This window comes from Diorhabda sublineata, chromosome X (assembly GCF_026230105.1).
Source record: "Diorhabda sublineata isolate icDioSubl1.1 chromosome X, icDioSubl1.1, whole genome shotgun sequence".
NCBI classification, from domain to species: domain Eukaryota; kingdom Metazoa; phylum Arthropoda; class Insecta; order Coleoptera; family Chrysomelidae; genus Diorhabda; species Diorhabda sublineata.
In genome coordinates this window covers 5,682,311-5,700,381 of record NC_079485.1, presented here as the reverse complement: position 1 = coordinate 5,700,381, position 18,071 = coordinate 5,682,311, and the positions used below count along the sequence as shown (strand labels likewise).

At 31.6% G+C, this 18,071-nt stretch overlaps 1 protein-coding gene across 1 annotated transcript in view; it reads right to left on the bottom strand.

The window, feature by feature from the left end:
* Window positions 1-18,071, bottom strand: part of LOC130451768 (uncharacterized) — a 43,765-nt gene that overhangs the window by 4,709 nt on the left and 20,985 nt on the right. The window contains exons 2-4 of the mRNA XM_056790995.1: window positions 6,581-6,875; window positions 5,139-5,504; window positions 3,100-3,361 (exon numbers count right to left, since the gene is read on the bottom strand). Of these exons, the coding sequence (XP_056646973.1) occupies window positions 3,100-3,361; window positions 5,139-5,504; window positions 6,581-6,875 (923 nt within the window). The remainder of the gene's footprint in view (window positions 1-3,099; window positions 3,362-5,138; window positions 5,505-6,580; window positions 6,876-18,071) is intronic.

Sequence of the window (18,071 nt, the reverse complement as noted above, 5' to 3'; positions counted from 1 at the left end):
TTACTTTATCCTCTATAGTAATATTGATAATGCGACTATCCAAGGTTCCATTCAAACCACCATGCTTAGTTCGACTTCTAGTCTTACCAGTGCCTAGCAGTACGATTATTTTGTTTTATTGTTCGTTTCAAAGCTCTTTTTCGTTACGGCTACTCAACATCTTCTCCTCTTAATTGGATATATTTATTACAGCGAACCTGCAACGTCTCTAGACCTTTCAAAAAAAATGTTTCTTCTTGCACTGGAAACCAGACATCCACAGCTTTTATAACCTCCTCGTTGGAAGAAAATTTACACCTTTCAAACTTTTTTTCAGTTGAGCCAAATCTGGTGAATAAGGAGGGTGTTCTAGTAATTCAAATTCTAAATCACGAATTTTTTGCATGGCAATATGAGATTTGTGTGCAGGGTCGTTGTCCTACAAAAAAACACCTTTGGATAGCTTTTCGCGTCTTTTCTCTTTAATTTTTCCCAGTAGAGTGGTCAGTAATGCCGAATAGTAATCTCCATTTATTGTTCTATCCTTATCCAAAAAATCAATCATGATTACTCCATGCTAATCCCAAAAAACTGAAGCAAGAACTTTTCTAGCAGATTTTTGAACACGAAACTTCTTAGGTCTTGGAGAACCAGAGTGTCGCCATTACATCGATTGTTGGTTTGTTTCTGGATCGTAGAAATGTACCCCAAGTCTCATCTATAGTAAGAATTCGGTTTAAGAAGTCTACATCGTTTTCAAATCGAGTACAGATCTAAAGCGATGCTTTTACCATTGCACACTTTTGGTCAACATTCAAATATTTGGGGATCCATTTTGCAGCAATTTTTCTCCAAATTTTTGTCCAAATTGACGTGAATTATATGATGAACGCGTTCGTATGAAATATTCAGTGCTTCAGATATCCGTTTTAGCCCAATTCGACGGTCTGATAAAATCATGTCATGAACTGCATCGATATTTTCAGGGATTGACACAGAAACTGGCCTTCCCGATCGGTCATCATCTTCAATGGAAAATTTACCTCTTTTGAAGCTTGCAGTCTAATTTTTACGGTCGCATACGAAGGACATTGATCACCAAGGGTATTAAGCATATCTTCGTAAATCTGCTTACCTCTTACCTCACCCTTTTAAATACAGGTACTTATTGATGGTTCGATTTTAATTTATTGCGTAACTTTGGTTTACTTTTTTGACGTCAAACTTTACACTGACACTTCTAATAAGTTATTGTTAGTTGCTATGGTAACGCAATATTTTGTTTATGCATGGAACTGGTCTAGGCTAACTAGATAGATATATTTTCTAGCGTTCAGTAACATTAACTTTAATAAAAAAAATAGAAACTCCTTTTAAAACATTATTGAAACGGGGCGAGGCTCGACTTTCGATTGATTGATACTCCTAATCAAAATGTTCTTGTAGTCTAAGAATATAATTATCAGTAATACTTATGCTCTTCCAAAGAAAGTATAGAAATATAATTTGAAAAATGTACACAGTGTTTAAGTCGAAATCATATTAAACTGACATGACGACGACTGCGGTAAGGTAATTGGCTAGAGAAAAACCTTATTTTTCTTAACAATTTTCACATTAACATTAACATTTTGAAATTTACTTCTTTAATAATATATTAATAAATGAATATTTTCAAAAACTTATCTATAACTACTCCTTTTTTTAATTGAAACATAAGGTTCGACAATAGGATTTCTATAAAAACTGTATTTTCAGTTCTTGTCAATATAGAAATACAGTTTACTGCAGTTGAGGTATTTTCAGTTCTTATCAATACACACATTAAATATATATACGAGGCTGGTCAATAAGTACTTAGCCTACAAATGAAATAGGAAAGTTTTGGAGAAGTGCCGAATTTATTTTTCAATATAGTCTCATTTTAGTTCGATTCATTTGACCTAGCGGTGCTCCGGTGCTCCAGCTTCTATAACCCGTCTATAAAATATGTTTTCTCGAGGTTTGCAAATTAGGCATCCTTGACGATGATAACCTTACCATTCGACTCAATTTTTACATGGCGAGTAGCTCTTTAAAGTTTTGAAACAAAAAGAAGTCGTATGGTACCAAATCTGGAGAATACGGTAAATGAGACAACAGTGCGTAACCTAATTCGACCAATTTGGTCGTGGCGAGGGTGGAAGTGTGAGCTGAAGCACTTTTTTGTTTGCCAAATGGATCCGTTTTTCAGTTCAATAATTTGGCATAGTACAGTGACCGTTTTGCCAGGTAGTCGATGTATATTATACGCTATGTGAATCTGAAAAAATGGTGGCCATCACATATCCGGCCGGATAGTCTTCGGTTCTTTTTTGGAGCACTTTCGTTGAGTAAAATCCACTGTTTTAACTATTCGTCGGTCTATGATATGTACCAGCGGATCCATGTTTCGCTGACTGTTACGAAACGACACAGAAACTCCTTTGGATTGTACTTAAACGCCATACACTGCTCTGGAGTGATCTCATGGCACTCATCGTGCCGACAGCTTTCTCACGTCCAAAATTTCTTACGAAATATGATCCAAGCGTTCTTCTGGAATGCCTATAGTATCTGTCATCTCTCTCAGTTTCAATCGGAAGTCTGTCAATACGATATCGTGGATTTTTGTCATATTATCCTCGGGCGTCGAATAAGAAGACTCACCATACACAGAATCCGAACGCTATTCCAAAAACATCGATCGAATCATCGACCGATATTGGTCTTTTTCCATTTTTCTCAAATTTTCGGTCACGCCCGCTTCCACATCCGTCAAAGTCCAATAATTTTGGACATATCTACGAGAATGTACTATTCAATAGTAAATTGTTTTTCAGATAGTGACGACATCGGCCTGGGAAGACTAAGTACTTGTTGGACTGCCCCCTCGTACATGGTATTTTCTTGAAAATAGAGTATATTTAGATAGCGAATAGGTTAACGATAGACTCACTCAAAATATATAGTAGATGATTCAATGGCCAAATATGTGAATACTAAAAAGATCTTTAATAGCTAGGACATGAAATATTTTTTGAATTGCCCCTGTGATCTCAATCGACACGTTATGTATAATTAAGATATAAATATGATTACCAGTTGAAACATAATCAAAAATTCCTTCTGGCAATGATTTCAGTTTATTGTTATCTATCGATAAAGAGCTCAGAACAGCTCCTACACCTTCAAACACCTTCGCCTCCATTGCCATGATTTCACTACTAGTTAGAAAAATTTGATAGACGTTTGGTATATCTACAAATGAATAGCTTTTCAAGTATAAGATGGAATTAAATCTCAAGTCCATTAATACTAGTGATTTTAGCGTTGAGTTTGTTCCAGTCAAGTTCACTAGACTCTAAAATATATAAGAAAACGATAAGCTATATCAATAAAATATGCCCAGCTTAAGTAATTATCTATTTTAAACAAGAGGTGTAAATAGAAATTAGATTTTCAATACTCTGATTGTCAATCTAACGATTTGCAATGTTCCGCGGGCATTAATTCCGATGACAAGCCTCACAATTTTGATGGATCAACTTGTAATCTTTGATAAATTATCACAAAAAAATATAAATGCCTTATTTCGATATTATATGTATGCAATTTAGTGTAATGTGGAATTCTCACTACAATTTTTAACAAATACAGAAGTGTGGATCTTCTAAGATAAAACAAACACAAACTAAAAATCTGTCTTTGATAAATGCAGTTTTTCCGTGGTCTGAATCGGCTATATACTTTTCTGTTCGACTCCACGAAGCAAGACAATCCTCATATGATAGATCTTGCAAAAAAAATAACAAACACGAAGTGGGAATGTATCTCATGCATACTGTTATGGACGATTATAAGGTCGGAACATTAAAGCCTCAACTCCACTTACATTATCATAGAATGATTATGCTTATTCGTCTATTAGCAAGATGGTCTTAGGCACATGTAGCACAATATCCTTTCTAGAGCTCCCATTTATCAAAAATAGGCAGTTTCGAAAGAAATTTATCAGTATTGCCGAATATCAAAAAGTTCTAAAAACTCAATTGAAATTTTTCCAAAATTCAATTAGCTAAGTTTCATTCGCTCATTGCATTGTAAGTTGCCATTACAATATGCCCCAAATATTTAGAGAGAGAGAGAGAGAGAGATGCTTTATTTTCAAAACATTGTTACAATTTGTGGACAAAAGCTAAAAAACAAACATAAAAATAACTAAATAAACATACGAATAGAATAAAATTTCAACATATAGAAGGAACCACAATGAACAACAAAATTATAGGTAATAGTAATAGGTAATAATTAGTATATAAGTCAATATCAAAATTAAACCAGTATGCAGTATGCCCGGAATTAAATATTATTATTAGAAGTCGTTTACAGAATAGAAGGCACTTTCCAGTAAATATGCCCTCAAATTATTGCGAAATACGGGAAAAGATGATATCTATTTGTATTCAATTCGCAAGTGATTGTGCATTTTTTTTGCATTGTGAAATATTGAGCCCTTAACTAATTCTGAACTTGGAATAAGTAGGTACAGGTCGTGCTCCGCGTTCCTGAGTGGATAGCCGTGCAACGATCTTTCTGAAATTGGAGAAGCGTACTTATGAATAAGGTAAACGGATTCAAAGATGAATAAGGAAGGAAGAGTCAAAATTTTTAATCTTTTAAAAAAGTCCCTGAAGTGACCCCTGCTGTTTAGTCCGAGTAAATATCTAACAGCTCTCTTGTAGTTTGAAGATTCGCTCAAATTGATTCGCACCACACGTATCCCAGAAGGGAAGGTCATATCGGAGATGTGACTCAATAAGGACATAATAAACTGTTTAGGACGTGGATAAGTTCCTTGGAAACTCATATCAGCGCAAAACAGGAGGAACTTAATTTTTTAGATAAGGCGGCAATTAGGTCACTAGATATGGTCCTATGAAGTAGCGTGAGATTAGGGTCGCTCCAAGAGAAACTAGTATCATCTGCTAAAAGACATATTTCACAAGTAATGTCTAGGTATGCGATTTTTATTGCATCATGGCTGCTACTAACTACAACTAACCCTCTTCTCTTTTGTGTGGTCGCTAACCCTCCAAACGTAAAAAATGTGTATAGATGATGATATAAAATACATTTACCTGAGGTTCTAGAATACACCTGTTCAACTGGAATGAACTCAAAGTGTTAGATAATGGTTGTAAAACACCAAAGGCAAAATCAACCATTATCGGTATGTCTGATCGAAATTCAAAATCAGTTAGTTTACTTCCTTGGAAAGTGTTTTTTCGAATATAACTTATATTAGTGTTCTCTAAAACCAATCTAGAGAGATCTTGGAAAGGACTTTCACTGAAAGAGCGATCACCAATATAACTAATTGTAGATCCTTTTATTTCTAGGATTTTTATGTTGTGTGAAAATCCCTCTAGCCAGTTTGACTGAATTCCTTTGTCGTTATATTCAATATTTTCCAGGATGAGATGAACATAAGTAGATTCGCATATCTGGAATTAAATCGTATTAGGTATATTAAATCGTTTGTACAAAATTCTGTCAAAAAAGAGCAAAAATTATAATGACACACAGCACGGAGTTAATATTTTCTGCTGATTAATATGTTTAATTAACAAATTTGCTAAAATAGTATATTATTCATCACCCAGTGAATAATAACTCATTATACGCGAGTAGAAAACTATATTTTATCCACGATAACTAAATATTTTTTTTCTTACTTTATTGAAAGCACTATTAACTTATTCTAACACATATTCCATACAATATATTATTTTTCATTCAAACATAGCTATCGTTAATTTATAAATTAATTTCATTCATCAAAACCTATGGTACATTAAGAAACAGATATACGACAATGACATTTATGTCTCTGACATATTAATGCTCTGTACGTTCAAACTGGAGGTCATGGGTTCGAATCTGGTCTAGGAAGATTTACTGTTTTAAATTTTTTTATTTGTTCATAACTAAAGTGAAAACATTTTGTAGTGTTTTACTTGATAAAATATAAAAACCGATTTTTTAACAAAATGATATGATATACCTAAATCAAGGAAGCATCTGACAGCAATGATTAATGAATTTATTAATCACTGTCATTAATGGGTATTATTGAGGTCGAACAAGCAGACGTATAATGGATACATTATACAACAGTCGTGGATAAAAGGCTTCATTGGCTATAATAATTATGCAAAAAAATAAAAATAAAACAAGTATTAAAATCATAATTTGAGAAAATTATAGGATGCTAGAATAGGAGTTGGGAAGTATCTGTGACAATTTTCTAGAATTGTTGGTAATTTGAGATCTGAAGATATATAGGGGGTCTCATAAATAATAGCATTGTCTTGTTGTAACAGTTGTAAGTTCTTACTGCACGAATAACCACCCTCGTTTAGCCAGTTAATTTCAAATGTGAGATATTAAAATTGTCTCTTTAAGTTTTTCTGTATCGACCTCTAAAATTTACTGACTCTCATCCAATTTATTGATGGAAAAAGCCTTTATTTAAATTTATTTGTAACATGTAAGTACTTTGAAATTGGTATTTACTTACACTAAAATTGTTGCTGCTGACGATTTCTTCCGCTTTTATCCTTGTACACGTAACTTGACAATAAGCCTGATTATTTTGAATAAGACAAGATTGTTTTTGTCTTAATTGATTGGGCGTCATTCCATTTTCAAGTTTTGTTAATGAAGATCGGCCAGAACAATTTGTGGTTCCATTTTCATCTAAATCAAATATTCCCATGGTGTTATCCAGTATTATCAAAGCAATGCAAATACAGAAGAACACGCAGGTGCCTGATATAATTAAAAATCTCCATTTGTCTTGTTGTTTATTTCTTCTGAAATATCAAACATCTTTTATGTAAAAGTCAATATCACTAAATTGAATTTAACTTGGTACTAACGATTTATCAATCGGCAATATAAATAAAACATACAATAGGAACTACTTAGGTACTAGTTATAAAAGAAACTAAATAAAAAGAAATCAAGTGTATGAGAGTTACTTCCATAGTAAGCAACGCTTTCGTCTAACGGCGTCAGCTGCACGTTGATCACGTATAGTTTGATGTCTACGTACCCGGCAACTTCGTCGACGTTCAGGCATTATAATGCTGCTCATTTTTTCCAAATTTAAAAGCGAAGGTGAACTTGTCTAGATTTATCGGCAAGAATGTGAAGTGTACGGAAACAAAGTAATGGCCCAGAGCCCATTTTTGGTGTAGCCAAAAGTGTTGCTATTACATCTCTCAATAGTCTGCTCGCAGTGATAAACTAAGCCACATATAGATGGACATTCCGCCTCTCTTGACTGGCCTTTTAACCAGAAATGGTCATCTAAAACGCCATCTCTATATTATGAGCATAACGGACGATTCGGAATGACGCTGGAGAGTGCCCAGAATTCACAATTACAAGGCTAAAACCCTTGGGCAAGGTTGCAAGTGACGTTAAAAGATTGCCTTATTTGCTTTTCAAAGTACATAGGTCTGTGGTGGTTTTAATTGAGGTATTAAGGGCCTAACTGAAGACCTATGCAAGTTACTTTCACTGACCGCCCACTACCCCACTATGAACGTTCACGGAGCTAGATTTTTAAAAGACTTTGTGACTAGAAATTGTCACAAAGAATTTATGCTATCATAAATGTTAAAAATCGGTCATAAAATTACTTAAAGCCCAACATAAGGTCAGCGAATGGCGGCAATTTTGACATTCTTGACGCCTACACCAGACATGATTATTCATTATTGGATTGAATCGTAGCTAATTTAGAGACGTAATTACAGTTCACTTTCCCCCCAAAAAACAAGGAAGTGTTTGCAAACTTTGTTGCCAAGGAAGACCTATTTATAATGAAAAGTTGACAATGTTATAATTTTTCGTATTTCCAATACGTCTTGAAAGAAAGATTTTTCAACTTGTTCAAAGCACTGATTTACCACACATATGACTTCATTATTTCAAAAAAATCGTTCACCGCGCAAATTTGAAAACAGTCTGTAATCGCTGAGCACTAAATCTGGAGAATATGGTGGACGTTCAACTAATTGAAAGCTTGATAGCATTATTTGGATTGTTATGGCTGGTTGCGTTATCCCGATGCCAGAGAATAACTTTGCTCACTCCTGGAGTTTTTCTTTCATCGCTTTACGTAAATTTCTGAGCAAATTGATATAGTAAACATGTGTAATGGTATTCCTTTTGCAGGTTATCTATTTAAATTCTCACTTTAGTATGGTTACCAATCTTCCTTACATCGAATTTTTTCGGCGAGGGGGAACCTTTATGTTTCCACTCCCTACTTTACCATTTGGTCTCTACATCATCAAGATGGACTCATAACTCATACGCTGCTACTGCTCTTAGAGGAAAATTTTCTTTGTGTTGTCTGTACTTAGTTGAAAGAAGATATCTTTTCTAGTTTGCTTGTGTGCATAGTTCCCTCCATATTCAGTATATTATAGATTTGTTCCAACTCATCAAAAAACCGTCCTTGGTAGTTTAGATTTTGTATACCAATATTTAATTAACGACTCGAGTCATTTGAAATATACAATTTTCTAACACTGCATACTTCACTCTATCTAAAATAGCTAAGTTCATGTGATATTTCGTCCGACAGGAGCGCCATTCTGGTCAAATTGTGAATTATAATTTACCGTCTACAAGCGGACAGTTTTTAAGCTAAGCCCCCATATGAGATTGTCCTCCTTACCTCTACCCTCCATAGCTCACGCATTAACTGACTATATGCGCCATATTCTTAGCGTTTTAAAATCCACTCTCGAATCCATACGGACATTTCATTCTTATTTTATTTCTCTCAATCTATTTATAATAATAATCACAATGGCTGCACATTTCCTTTTTGATATTTCACAGTTTAAGAACCGAGGAAAATACACGTTAGTCATTTAATTATTGTAAACAGTGAATGCTATTTTATGTCAAATATTTGATACAAGTGTCAGATGTAAACGTAAACTCCTGAGTCTATAGTGTCTCGGGAGTAATGATGTCTATTATAATGGCAATTAGTGAAGCACAAGCACAAGAAACATTTCATTGTTTCTCTGCAAGTGCCACGAATTTCACCAAATACCTACCATTGTTTCGGAATCCTCAAACGTAACGCTTGGCAAATAGTGGTTCATATATTTCTACCGTTATATAGGGACCACCCATTACATGGAAATTTTGCTGTAGATACTTCTATTTTGTTTAGCAACAAAAGAGTTTTGGGCACATAACGGATTTTCACCACTTCTTGATTTAGAACCATTCTAATGGAATAGATAATAGAAGTACACTCCATTTTGATATGTGTTTTCTTGACGGAAAACACATATCAAAAACAAAATTCTCAATTTTTATACTATTTAGAAACTACTTGCATTTAGTACAACTGTGAGAATTATTAATTTGAAGTGAAGAAGAAGTTATATTACTATTGGTACTTGAATTGACAATATTTAACGAGTTCAAAGAAATTCCATCGTCTATAGTTATATTAGTACTTATTAGATTGTTGGTAGGATCTTGAACATTTACAATGTAGCTTGAAGTCGAACTAGTTGTTCCCGTTAAAATCTTCACTGTGGAATTCATTTTGTTTTATATTGGGTCGTCTACGTAACCCTCCGCATCTGTGTTGGATTTCCACCCACCGTGCTTCTTTAGTTGAATTATATCACAACTGGAATCCACTAATAGAGACGCCGAAGAGCGTCGGAATGTATGCCCAGTGTAGTTTTTTGGATTAGGTAAATTCAAATATGTTACGATAAACGAGGGAATTTTAGAAAAGGTATTGATACCTACAACTTGTATTTTGCATCTTCCATTTCTATACTGCAAAAAGAAATGATCTGTTATGACATTTGTGGGTCTTTGGTTTTTATATTTTTTATAAATGTTTACCAAATTCAATCTATTGTCAGTTTCACCAATAACAGTAAATCGACGTTGAACATGAGTTTTTGTATCAGGTACTGTGATAATTAAAACATTTCCGGTATTATTAATATCATTACACTTCGTTTTATATAATTCCTTTCTCCGCAGTGCTCCTGCGATTCCAATATTTCCAACCTGAAAGATGTTCCAAATAATATCTAAGCTTACATTAAAATTTATTGCTGTCACATCTTATGCATGAGGTAATGATCGTCTGGAGCTTGTAACAGAAACTTATTAACTTTTTCACGGGCAAATGGTTTAGATTTTTTGGGGCTATAGTCAACTGATTTATTTTTCAAATATGCTATGAGTTTCGAGTATTTTCTGATGTCTACGTCGTTATTTACCATTAGGGTGCCTTGCAGTTTTGAATAAATCGACCAAAGTGTTGAAAACTTCCACATTTTGGATTTAGTTTCGAAATAAGCTAGTAGCACTTTTTCTGTGAAGCTGTGCAATGTGCATGCCTTTTTTAGTACGCCACTCTATAAAAGAATTATATTCCTTCAAATACCTACTGTGTGTTATTCATAGTCGCTGCAGTTGCCGATTCAACAACATCTTCTGGTATGCAGTTTAAACTTTCTTCACTATTACTCTCCATCACTAATAATACTACACTCCTTTTAACTAGACACAAAACAGATTTTATTGAACGAATATCAAGAAATAAAAGTGTGACCGTTTCTCGGAGAAAAGAATTGACATGAGAAAGAAAGCGTTCATAGTCCACTCTTTTGATAAAACATTATAATTGCGTTAAAAAATGCACCGCTACCGTACTTTTTTTTACGCTTTTCGACCGATCCAGAAATTACATTCTTTATGAATGCAAATGAATGAAAAAAAAAACGTGAATATTATAACAGACTTCGAAAAATTATTAATTATTATCTTTATTAAATTACACTAAAAAATTGTCTTTCACCATACAAATTTTATGACTTAAAATACACAAAAAGACTTACTTTAGAATAAGATCATACATATTTGTGAAACTCACAATAATAACATGTGATATTATATCATGTTCAATCTGATAAATGTACACAATCCATAAAATTTAATAATGCAATACTGAAGTGGTATAAAATCTGGGAATAAATAAAGGAAAATCCACATTAATGTTATTGTTATGTTTTTTGCGATATTTTTATATGATAAAAGGATCAATACGTTTCATAATTGAGTTAATAAATTATGGAATTAATCATGGCAAATTTTTGTAGCGAATATAGTGTTCGTTATTACGTGGTAAATTAAAAACTACGGATTTTGTTTCTCCGCTATGTACACACAGCGGTAGGTTTGTATTAACAGAAATATAAGAAACTATACACAAGTTATGTGAAAAACATTCTAAAAAGTAAAACGCATAAAGATTAATTACGTAAACAACTGTCAGCAATTGATTAGTATAAATATAAAATTGTACATTGTAACAATACAGTTTTTTTTTAAATATTTTCGGTAATTATACACTTTCACGGTCACCTGGTTTTTTGGCTCTAGAAAATCGAAAAATGGATGGATTTTAATGATCTTGGTCTCAAAATGTTCCATTTTACGGCGGATTTATAAAAAAAATTAGTAGAAATAGCTGGAATGAAAATTTCTCATAGTTTTACTGTTTTAAATCGTAAAAAAAACGGTTTTGCAAAATAATCCTTTACAAAAAATTATCTCATTATCATATAAAGTTCTTATATTTTTTTTGTATTCTACATAAATTAATAAACAATTTAAACAAAAAAAATCCAAAAAGAATGATTTTTTCAGTTTTTATAGCTTAAAATGAAATCGATGAAAAACAATCAATTTTCGTGAATAGTTTCGTACTATATTCTATATAATCCGCCGTAAAATGGAACATTTTGAGACCAAAATCATTAAAATCCATCCATTTTTCGATATTCTAGAGCCAACCTAACCTAACCTAACCAAAAAACCAGGTGACCGCGAAAGTGTATAATTACCATAATTTTTTGTAAAGGATTATTTTGCAAAACCGTTTTTTTTTACGATTTAAAACAGTAAAACTATGAGAAATTTTTCATTCCAGCTATTTCTACTAATTTTTTTTATAAATCCGCCGTAAAATGGAACATTTTGAGACCAAAATCATTAAAATCCATCCATTTTTCGATTTTCTAGAGCCAACCTAACCTAACCTAACCAAAAAACCAGGTGACCGCGAAAGTGTATAATTACCATAATTTTTTGTAAAGGATTATTTTGCAAAACCGTTTTTTTTTACGATTTAAAACAGTAAAACTATGAGAAATTTTTCATTCCAGCTATTTCTACTAATTTTTTTTATAAATCCGCCGTAAAATGGAACATTTTGAGACCAAAATCATTAAAATCCATCCATTTTTCGATTTTCTAGAGCCAACCTAACCTAACCTAACCAAAAAACCAGGTGACCGCGAAAGTGTATAATTACCATAATTTTTTGTAAAGGATTATTTTGCAAAACCGTTTTTTTTTACGATTTAAAACAGTAAAACTATGAGAAATTTTTCATTCCAGCTATTTCTACTAATTTTTTTTATAAATCCGCCGTAAAATGGAACATTTTGAGACCAAGATCATTAAAATCCATCCATTTTTCGATATTCTAGAGCCAACCTAACCTAACCTAACCAAAAAACCAGGTGACTGCGAAAGTGTATAATTACCATAATTTTTTGTAAAGGATTATTTTGCAAAACCGTTTTTTTTTACGATTTAAAACAGTAAAACTATGAGAAATTTTTCATTCCAGCTATTTCTACTAATTTTTTTTATAAATCCGCCGTAAAATGGAACATTTTGAGACCAAGATCATTAAAATCCATCCATTTTTCGATTTTCTAGAGCCAAAAAACCATGTGACCGTGAAAGTGTATAATTACCATAATTTTTTGTAAAGGATTATTTTGCAAAACCGTTTTTTTTTACGATTTAAAACAGTAAAACTATGAGAAATTTTTCATTCCAGCTATTTCTACTAATTTTTTTTATAAATCCGCCGTAAAATGGAACATTTTGAGACCAAAATCATTAAAATCCATCCATTTTTCGATTTTCTAGAGCCAACCTAACCTAACCTAACCAAAAAACCAGGTGACCGCGAAAGTGTATAATTACCATAATTTTTTGTAAAGGATTATTTTGCAAAACCGTTTTTTTTTACGATTTAAAACAGTAAAACTATGAGAAATTTTTCATTCCAGCTATTTCTACTAATTTTTTTTATAAATCCGCCGTAAAATGGAACATTTTGAGACCAAAATCATTAAAATCCATCCATTTTTCGATTTTCTAGAGCCAACCTAACCTAACCTAACCAAAAAACCAGGTGACCGCGAAAGTGTATAATTACCATAATTTTTTGTAAAGGATTATTTTGCAAAACCGTTTTTTTTTACGATTTAAAACAGTAAAACTATGAGAAATTTTTCATTCCAGCTATTTCTACTAATTTTTTTTATAAATCCGCCGTAAAATGGAACATTTTGAGACCAAGATCATTAAAATCCATCCATTTTTCGATATTCTAGAGCCAACCTAACCTAACCTAACCAAAAAACCAGGTGACTGCGAAAGTGTATAATTACCATAATTTTTTGTAAAGGATTATTTTGCAAAACCGTTTTTTTTTACGATTTAAAACAGTAAAACTATGAGAAATTTTTCATTCCAGCTATTTCTACTAATTTTTTTTATAAATCCGCCGTAAAATGGAACATTTTGAGACCAAAATCATTAAAATCCATCCATTTTTCGATTTTCTAGAGCCAACCTAACCTAACCTAACCAAAAAACCAGGTGACCGCGAAAGTGTATAATTACCATAATTTTTTGTAAAGGATTATTTTGCAAAACCGTTTTTTTTTACGATTTAAAACAGTAAAACTATGAGAAATTTTTCATTCCAGCTATTTCTACTAATTTTTTTTATAAATCCGCCGTAAAATGGAACATTTTGAGACCAAGATCATTAAAATCCATCCATTTTTCGATTTTCTAGAGCCAAAAAACCATGTGACCGTGAAAGTGTATAATTACCATAATTTTTTGTAAAGGATTATTTTGCAAAACCGTTTTTTTTTACGATTTAAAACAGTAAAACTATGAGAAATTTTTCATTCCAGCTATTTCTACTAATTTTTTTTATAAATCCGCCGTAAAATGGAACATTTTGAGACCAAAATCATTAAAATCCATCCATTTTTCGATTTTCTAGAGCCAACCTAACCTAACCTAACCAAAAAACCAGGTGACCGCGAAAGTGTATAATTACCATAATTTTTTGTAAAGGATTATTTTGCAAAACCGTTTTTTTTTACGATTTAAAACAGTAAAACTATGAGAAATTTTTCATTCCAGCTATTTCTACTAATTTTTTTTATAAATCCGCCGTAAAATGGAACATTTTGAGACCAAAATCATTAAAATCCATCCATTTTTCGATTTTCTAGAGCCAACCTAACCTAACCTAACCAAAAAACCAGGTGACCGCGAAAGTGTATAATTACCATAATTTTTTGTAAAGGATTATTTTGCAAAACCGTTTTTTTTTACGATTTAAAACAGTAAAACTATGAGAAATTTTTCATTCCAGCTATTTCTACTAATTTTTTTTATAAATCCGCCGTAAAATGGAACATTTTGAGACCAAGATCATTAAAATCCATCCATTTTTCGATATTCTAGAGCCAACCTAACCTAACCTAACCAAAAAACCAGGTGACTGCGAAAGTGTATAATTACCATAATTTTTTGTAAAGGATTATTTTGCAAAACCGTTTTTTTTTACGATTTAAAACAGTAAAACTATGAGAAATTTTTCATTCCAGCTATTTCTACTAATTTTTTTTATAAATCCGCCGTAAAATGGAACATTTTGAGACCAAGATCATTAAAATCCATCCATTTTTCGATTTTCTAGAGCCAAAAAACCATGTGACCGTGAAAGTGTATAATTACCATAATTTTTTGTAAAGGATTATTTTGCAAAACCGTTTTTTTTTACGATTTAAAACAGTAAAACTATGAGAAATTTTTCATTCCAGCTATTTCTACTAATTTTTTTTATAAATCCGCCGTAAAATGGAACATTTTGAGACCAAAATCATTAAAATCCATCCATTTTTCGATTTTCTAGAGCCAACCTAACCTAACCTAACCAAAAAACCAGGTGACCGCGAAAGTGTATAATTACCATAATTTTTTGTAAAGGATTATTTTGCAAAACCGTTTTTTTTTACGATTTAAAACAGTAAAACTATGAGAAATTTTTCATTCCAGCTATTTCTACTAATTTTTTTTATAAATCCGCCGTAAAATGGAACATTTTGAGACCAAAATCATTAAAATCCATCCATTTTTCGATTTTCTAGAGCCAACCTAACCTAACCTAACCAAAAAACCAGGTGACCGCGAAAGTGTATAATTACCATAATTTTTTGTAAAGGATTATTTTGCAAAACCGTTTTTTTTTACGATTTAAAACAGTAAAACTATGAGAAATTTTTCATTCCAGCTATTTCTACTAATTTTTTTTATAAATCCGCCGTAAAATGGAACATTTTGAGACCAAGATCATTAAAATCCATCCATTTTTCGATATTCTAGAGCCAACCTAACCTAACCTAACCAAAAAACCAGGTGACTGCGAAAGTGTATAATTACCATAATTTTTTGTAAAGGATTATTTTGCAAAACCGTTTTTTTTTACGATTTAAAACAGTAAAACTATGAGAAATTTTTCATTCCAGCTATTTCTACTAATTTTTTTTATAAATCCGCCGTAAAATGGAACATTTTGAGACCAAGATCATTAAAATCCATCCATTTTTCGATTTTCTAGAGCCAAAAAACCATGTGACCGTGAAAGTGTATAATTACCATATTTTCAAAAGTAAAATCAAGAAATAGACACATGGACAAATCACATACTGGTAATAGCAAAATATTATTGGAAGATCTTAGAGGAAAAAGAAAACAATATAGATATAGCAAAATAGCACCAGAAACTGATGAAAATAATAACATTCGAAAAACTAAAACAAGCAAAAAAGAATGAAATAATGGGGGCAGAAAAGGCACAAGGAATGATAACATAGAAGTAAGACATAAAACAAAATACTTTGAAACTAAACCACTACAAGAAAAAGTAGAAAATATTAATTAAAAAAATTAAGTAAAAGAGAATTAAACTGAAAGCTGTGAAAAATTGATAACTCAATTTTAATGAATAGTAAGAAGTTGTGGATGCCAAGAAAAAGTTAATAGAAGGAAATTGCAAAAAAAAACATGAATAAGAGAATCCAGTGGAGAAGATACAATACTTTAATAGGTATAACTCATTAGTTGTTGCCCGATTATTTTGAACAAAATTAAAAAAGCATGTAGAAAACATGATGAAAGTAAATTTTGTGGGTTTTCCTCCCAACAAATCTTAAAAAATAAATAAAAATGCTTTGAAGAATTAAATATAATTAAAATAATAAAAAGTACGAGTACATAAATACAAGTAAGAGGGAGAAAATAATACAACATGGTAAAAAATAGTATGAAAAATCAAAAGTGTGAATATCTACACATATTACAAGAATGATAATATAAAGGGAAACCAGTTAGGGTAATACAAGTAAACCGGAACTGAGTTCAAAGCTCTGTTAAAATGTGAAGAAATAATGCTACTCATTAAATTTCTTATAATACTTAAATTACTTATGTCTAAAAGACGCCGATTGAGATGGTGATTTTTAATAATAACATTCTCACTCTCTTCCTTATCTATTGGCGAATATGGATTAAACTTGTAAAATCAAATATACTTTAAATTTTGCAAGGAATTCTGTGAAATTTTGATTTTTTTTCAAGGCCAATAGCAGGCTTTTTTCGAGAGTTGTGGTAAAATTGTGATATATTTGATCACTCAAAATTGATAAAGGTTTCTGTGCTATTGAAAACAATGAGTTGAAGATATATTTTCAAAATAGGTTAAAGTCAAAAATACCTCTATAATAAATTCAGTAGTTGATTGTCCGTATGTCATTATGATGGTAACAAAATTTTCTCAGCTCAGTTTCTTCGGAGATATCACCCCTACAAGAATTAGTTTTATAAAATAAGAATATTACTGAAAATTTCTATTTATTCAAATTCATTTCTCAATCTTAATGTTTTTTCCTGGAACCAGTGAATTAGGAAAAAATAAAATTACTAAATGATTTTTATCCTTTTTTGAATAATGAACTACATATTTACAGTGGAGAACAATAAAGATTTATTTTTACTATTGTCTATTGAATATATGAAAAAAACTATGAAATCTGAAACTATGTGAAAAGTTTCTAAACAAACCGGCATTCTAATAAATAATTTTATTTTATGAAACCAAACTTTGTAGAGTGTTTCGAAATAGCACTCCAGCTCTCGGAAAATGATTCTATAGATAAATATAAGGAAAAAAGTTGATATAACAAATCTTCCAAAAAATAATAGGAAGCCATATTGAAATTGCCATGCAAATTTGTTTGGTTTATACTTATTTTGACCTGAAAAATTGAATAAAATAGATCTTAGATCTGTAACTGTAATAATTTTCACGTTAACTGATGTAAAATACAAAAAGCTCAACTCCAAAATACACTTTTTACGATTGGAATAAAATAACTTCGTTAAATGCCTAATAAATGCATTAAACTTTCAAATAAAACAAGCAAATTTAATCCTGAAGAGAATGATGTGTACAACCTTAATAAAAAGTAAATGCAAGTTGAAAATATCTTTATTTAACTGAATGAAAATAAAAGCAAAATTGAGCAAATTGTGTAAGTGTAAGTAACCTTACGTTTAACGATGTTGTTCTATGTTACAGATCTGAGACCTAAGTTATTCAATTTGTCAGGTCAAAATACGTATAGACCAAACAAATTTGCATGACAATTTCAGACCCGAAACATATGTGTTCCTATTATTGGTGGATCAGGAATCCGGTTGAAATCTATCGCTCACTATAACTCGCTTACCAAGCGTTTTTGAAAGTTTTGTTATACCAACTTGTTTCCTTATAT